The 6,579-nt window shown below is 43.4% G+C and overlaps 1 protein-coding gene across 1 annotated transcript in view; it reads right to left on the minus strand.

Moving 5' to 3' along the window:
- LOC140106766 (alpha-2-macroglobulin-like protein 1) overlaps positions 1 to 6,053 on the minus strand; it is a 62,768-nt gene extending 56,715 nt beyond the window's left edge. The window contains exons 1-5 of the mRNA XM_072131384.1: positions 5,879 to 6,053; positions 3,959 to 4,142; positions 3,299 to 3,455; positions 3,145 to 3,197; positions 2,183 to 2,203 (exon numbers count right to left, since the gene is read on the minus strand). Of these exons, the coding sequence (XP_071987485.1) occupies positions 2,183 to 2,203; positions 3,145 to 3,197; positions 3,299 to 3,455; positions 3,959 to 4,142; positions 5,879 to 5,946 (483 nt within the window). The 5' untranslated portion in view covers positions 5,947 to 6,053. The remainder of the gene's footprint in view (positions 1 to 2,182; positions 2,204 to 3,144; positions 3,198 to 3,298; positions 3,456 to 3,958; positions 4,143 to 5,878) is intronic.
- Positions 6,054 to 6,579: the final 526 nt, after the last annotated feature.

Genomic DNA, 6,579 nt, shown 5'->3' on the forward strand with positions numbered 1-6,579 from the left:
TTTATTTAAACAGTGATACATTGGGGCACATTTACTTACTCGGTCCGCGGAGTTCACAGAAAGTGCATTGTCTGATGCACTGTGCCGCGATTCACTAAGATTGTGCGCCCGATATCCTGCAAGTTAAATCCTGTGCTCCGTCCCAATCAGTCGGATCGTCTGACGGCACAACCCCTGATTTCTGTCGCATGAAAGCCAGTGCAGCTGCGCCAAAATCTGATCGCGTGCGACACAATCCCAGCGCAGACACCTGTTAAATACTTGTCAAAGCTGTGCAAATCCCGAAAACGGCGAACAGTCCAACGAGAGTGCGATCCGCGACCCTTAGTAAATAAGCCCCATTGTATTTGTGCATTTTCTTACACCTAGTGGTCTGTTTGTGTATATTCCCTGTTTTTACTGCTAATACAAATCTAATACATTTTAAATGTTAGTTCCTTTCATGAAATTTAAATAAATTTGAAGGTTTTTTTAAATGAATTCATATTCTGGTTCTTTGTTTGGGGAGATGTGCAACATCCCTGCCAATGCAAGGCAGAGGAGTTGTTGCGAATAAGCCCCTTATATGTGTGTCCCCCTGGTAGTGAGTCTGATCAGCTCCCCTGCAGGACACTACACATATGCTCAGGTAATTGAGCAGCTGGATAGGCAAGGGTTACAGCAATGTTATGTTATCATCCAATGATGTTCCACTGTTTGTAACTGGAGTGTGATTGGAGGAGGAGATCACCTGACTAGAGAGTAACTAAACCCTTAGTCAGGGGAGGAGTTAGTCAGTCAGAGCTCGGAGAGAGTTCTAGAAACTTCAGAGAGAGCAGATCTCTCAGGCCCAGCTCTCACCACAGGAGAAGCTGCTAGGCCTCAGCTCATCAACCTGACACAGAGTGATACTGAACCATAAACAGGACAAAGCTGCAGCTTCCAGGATTGGACACAGCTACCTCCCAGCCTGCCCCTGCATCCAGGCTGCTGAGACAACTCCTGAGGTTCCTCTCCACAATCACTCCAGTACTGCACTTGTACAGAATTGTTTGGCGCGTTGTCACCGTTGGTTGAATAAAGAACTGTAAGTTATCTTTATGCACAACATTGCCTACGTCTGGTCCCTGCTAGGGCGCCCCATCCATCTACCAGGGACACATATTACAGACTCTAAGGGTTGCCCCAGGGAGAACCAGTACACAGCCTCTCACTCCATATAATTTCTTGCACACACCACCTGCTGGAGACCTGCCAGGCTGTAGGACAGCCCTCTGGTCCCCATACCAAGCACCATGACACTAGCGTGCCTAGGCCGCAACCGCCAGCCACTCTGGTATTCTGGGCCCCGGCTGCCTCCAGGCCCCAAGAAAAGGCTAGGCCCCGGTGGGGGATGTTGCAGATGCATCTCTCTTTTTTTGGAATAATATGTAGACAATATAGTCCTTTACTTATTAGAAATGAATTAGCTCACTTAGGATTACACAATGGGGCTCATTTACTAAGGGTAGTGGATCGCACTTTCGTTGAACTTTGCACAGTTTTCGGGTTTTGCACGGCTTTGACAGGTATTTAACAGGGGTTTGCTCTGGAAATTGTGTCGCACATGATTGGTTTTCATGCGTCAGATATGGGGCGGGCCGTCGGACGATCCCACTGATTCGGACAACTGATAAATTGTGTCGCAATACAATGCACTTACATGCTCCACTTAAAAGAAGGTGAACTCGGGCAGACCTCAGAGGGGAAGCGACACATGCAGGATATCGGGGGCACGATCTTAGTGAGTCGCGGCACAGTGCATTAAAGTCGGACAATGCCCTTTTGTTGAACTCAGCAGGACGGGTAAGTAAATGTGCCCCTATGTTCTAGTGCGTTCTATATCCATGAACAAATTCCTCTGTACAACTTCCAAGATGTGTGCAACCATAAAGGGATCTTCCAGGATTTACTATTGTTAGGCCATCAAAAGTAAGGGGAACCAATCAACTACCTGGAGCAACAGCCATTGGCTACTCATCAATGTAGCCCCAGGTGCCATCACTGCCACCTCTTCCTCAGAAATATGGTATAAGAGGCCCACACATGCAGTGAGAGTTTCCATCCCATAAAGAAACATGGAGCAGGTTTCAGTAGGCCCCGGATGACAGAGCCTCAGTGGGCCCCTTTGCAGTGAACTCATGTGGCGACATTATATACTCACCAGCAGTTCCACCAGTGGATACTGTAAAAAAAAAAAGATTATATTGTTACATGTAAATTTAGCCATAGTTACAGTCCAAGAAAAACATACAACATACAGTATTTATACTATATATATATATATATATATATAAGACTCAAAAGGCCAAAGCTTCCGGGTCGCAGTACTAACCGCTGGTGTCATCCTTCCGCAGTTTGACCATACGATTTATTCTGTCTGTCGAAATCTCAGTTACATAGTAAGACTAAACCCATTCTTGCTTATATATCTTCAAACTGGTGCTGCTAATGACTGTATAGATGTAATAGACCTCCTGCTCCGTTATCTGTGTTGAGAAGTGGTTGATACTAGTTTTTAGGGTTAGCAATATGAGGGGTCACCACAAAAACCAAAAGTGGTGGAGGTCATTCTACCAGTGATGGAACTGGCCAACTATATAATTGGTATTTGAAGTTTGGTGGATAATTATTTGGTCTATGTCAAGAAAAATCAGATATCAGGCAAGTTCTAGTTCAGCAATATGAGTTTTCCTGGCTACGTAAAACACCACAGGTGTATGCTCTGCAGATGGATGATACTAGCCATCAGTCTCTTTCAGCTTGTTTTGTGTTTGCATATGAGCATGCTATAGTGTTACACCAATCAACTGCAATCCTATTTCCTCCATTATGTAGGTGCCTGTTAGACAAGTGCACAAATCTAAGTAAGGGGCCACCACCCAGTTGTCACTTAGGTTTTAAGACAGGGCTGCAAACTAGGCAGGGACAGAGGTTGTGGAAAGCACATGATTCGCACCGCTTCCTGTCTTCATATCATGTCAAATTTAAACATGCCCAATTATTTGTTAGCCACCATTTTTCAGTACAGTGGTTCAGTTGGCTACAAATGGGGGAATTAGGAGAAAAGTTGTCCATGATACAAATATCCACAAAAATAACATAAAGAGTATGTAAACATTTTACCTTATCGTTTTTAGCATGGTAATGCTTATCCAGGGTTATTAAACGGAAATTCACTGGAACGATAAATATAAATATGATATATGTCATGAACTTCACAAATTGTTTTAACATCTTCGATGACATAAATAAACAAGGTGGTCCTGTGGTTTTTTACCTGTCTGGCCAGGCTTGTAGATGGGTTTATCAGTCTGGATGTAATTAAATTGAAAGCCTTTAATTAGCAGAATCTTCTTTGACCGGTCGATGTTTATGGAGTCTCCATGAGCAGAAACATGAAAGAACCAGACTTCATCTTTTTCCACAGTGGGGAGCTGACAAAAGATGGCGTATTATAGGAAGACCCCCACATTGTATTTACAGGTTCAGTTCACTACCCTATCCCCATTTCCAAATACAGTATGCTGGTCATGGCACAGAGTCAGCTCCAGGTTTCAGTAGGCCCCTGGACGACAGAGCCTCAGTGGGCCCCTTTACAGTGAGCTCATGTGGCGGCATTAAAAATTCAGAAAGTAAAACCGTCTCCTGTTCCCTAAAATATTCCCAAATTTATCATCCCAAATAGACGCCTCATGGTTATTTTATATACAGCCCCCTTATAGTTATTTTATATAAGCCCCCCTCCACCCTATGGATTCATTAGATTCCTTACATACAGCCTTAAGTGCCCCCCCCTCCCCAGCAGCTCTGGGCCTCGGCACTTGCCCAGGTATGCCCAGGGCTGACGCCGACCCTGACATAAAAGAATGACATATTGGGTAGCCCCAATACACATGGCCTCCTAGTTAAATTTGCCACATAACTATTCTGCACTCACCTCAAAAGAATAACAATGAAAATATATAGGGTTGTTGATTGTGTCTTCGGCAACCAATACACTTTTTTCTTCATTCTTTAACTCCATTTTGAGTTGTAGTTGCCCTTTTAGCTTGTAGAAAGTAACACATGCCTTTTCTTCCGAGGGGTAGAGCATCTGAGCGGGCACCGTGATTGCATAGTACCTCAAATGAGAACAAAACAAACATTTTTATTAACTTTATGTGAATTATTTCTCTTTCTGGAACATTTATTTTTGTGTCTCATGTTGAAGAAAAGTAAATAAGACTTTAACAATTTTGGAAGTATTTCCTTAGCTACTCACTGTCTGAGCGTTGCTAAGGAAATCCATTTTCATCCTGTCTCTTCTTCTGCATCTGCTGCCCACACATATTACCTTGTAGTAATAAAAGCTACTCATCATTGTTCCATCCCTAATCCTTAGCCCCCCTCAGTGCCCAAGCAGGCATTATTTTGGGATCTCTACTGTCAGATGGATGATCCCACCCAGTGACACCTATCTGATAGTTGAGAGACATGATGTTAGGGGATGATAGAGGATAGAGGGTCCTAGTCAATATCAGACAGTCGGGCTCCACCCATATTACCATATGGAGACACAGATATTGGCAAAAATTTTAGCTGAATGTTAATGAGTGAAGCAATCCCATTTTAAAAAGGATGTCCAGCCACTAAAGTAAACATCTAAGTTTTCCCCTATCATTAGGAAAGGGGACAACCTGCTGTTTCGAGGGGATTCTTTTTACCCCAAATGAACAAAGCAGCTGGTCATACATGTGCCTCTATGATGCTGACAGAGATAGCCGGACACTGTACTCTATTTCCGGGCTATTTCTGTTAGCATGGATGGAGAAAGAGCAGGGCAAAAAAGGCAATTGTCCAGGGCCCCCCCATCTTAAAAAGGCCCCCTGCCACTGGATTTCTGTGTTGTGAGGTTTTATCTCTCCTTTAACACCCCTTGGTTGAATGCCGGGGTAAAGATGTACTTTACTGCAGCAACTGAAAGCTGGTGGCATTAGAAGATCCATCCCCTGTGATGTCCTGTGCCCCACCATGTCTAAAACCAGCCTGTGAGTATCTTAGACAACGAATAGAGGGGTAGTGGGATTGTCCCACCTGTGCGCCACACTTTTTCATTCCCTTTCTCAGGATAATTTTTAAGCCGTTGACCTGAATAGTAAAGCCCATTAAGAGGGCCTGAATGGATACTTTAGATTCACAAACTTTAGAGGGAACCTGTCAGGACAATTTAAAACACTATTTTCTATTTTTTCCATATAAAGACTATAAATGGTCTATAAGGACCTGTAATTGGTTTAGGATCCTAAACTGACCTGACAGGTCTTCATTAACAAGTCCAGACCAAATAAATATACAAGGTTGGAAGGCAGGTTACATGGTTTTGATAGCAGAAACCATAAAGAGAACTTATTTTTATACAAGGGTACAACACTAATGCTTTAAGGTGTGCCTTCAGCTCACTCCACCGAGATGCACCACAATTTTGTCAACAAACCCTAAATATCTAACCAGCAGCCGGCTACAGCTCATTACAGCAAGGATGGAAGGGGGTCGTTATGCAAATCCATTCTGTGAGTGATTCAGGGTAAACGACTCCCCTAACGGCACTTGACCTGCGCCACAGATGTCTGTAGTTATTGCAGTGGTTCGTGCATGTTGACAATATTTAGATGATACTTTTGTACAACTTTTAAACCATTTTGGTGAAAGTGGACACAGCTTATAGCAAACCCCTTCCTTGTGAAGGGAGACACCGAAATTTTATAAAACGTATAAAATCTCATCCCCAGCATGTTCCAGTGTGGAGAGTTTTCGCTGGCTAGATTATATGGATTACCTTTGGGGCCATGTGCATATCAATTCACCAAAGTCAACTTACGGTTCTGAAGTTGCTGCTATTTCCGAGGTGAAGATGGAAAGACAAACGGACAAGAGGAGAAGCGGCATTGTGGAGTAAGACTGGAAAGATTGGTGAAAATGTCGAGCTCTAATAACATTTGTTTTTTGTGGAGTATTTGTCCATCTCCTGTCACATCCATGAAATCAATAGAGGACTTAAGGTCTTTCGCGTGGGGACATTTTGGCTTGAATCGTACATTGCAACACAAGTTCATGACCGTTTGTCTTCTGCGCTGACAGCGGGGAAAACAGTCGGGATTACTAATGGACGCTTTCAGCTCACATATAGGTCAGTCAATAATGGAGGACCTTGGCTAAGGCCGTTTCGAAAGTTATTGAGTGACATAGTGGTCAAGTTTACTTAGGACTTTGATCTACATATGAGCCGTCTGCCTGAGCACACAGCCTCTGTAGCATGGCATTCTCTGACATAAGAATACATAAAAACATGTCAAACAGAAATTCTAGATACATTCTATTACATATCTCTGACTATTAAGTTTAGAGGAGGCTTCATTCCACCTCTGGGCCCCAGACCAGAAATGACCCACCAATGCAGCCATAGATTAAATACAGCAGGTCCCCGAGCTTGTCTGTAGCAATGATACTGCAAGATAATGTAAAGTCAGAAAGGCAGATATATTTGGGGGGGTAAGATAAATTTGAGAGAGGTCATCAGAG

This window comes from Engystomops pustulosus, chromosome 11, assembly GCF_040894005.1.
Source record: "Engystomops pustulosus chromosome 11, aEngPut4.maternal, whole genome shotgun sequence".
Lineage (NCBI taxonomy): Eukaryota > Metazoa > Chordata > Amphibia > Anura > Leptodactylidae > Engystomops > Engystomops pustulosus.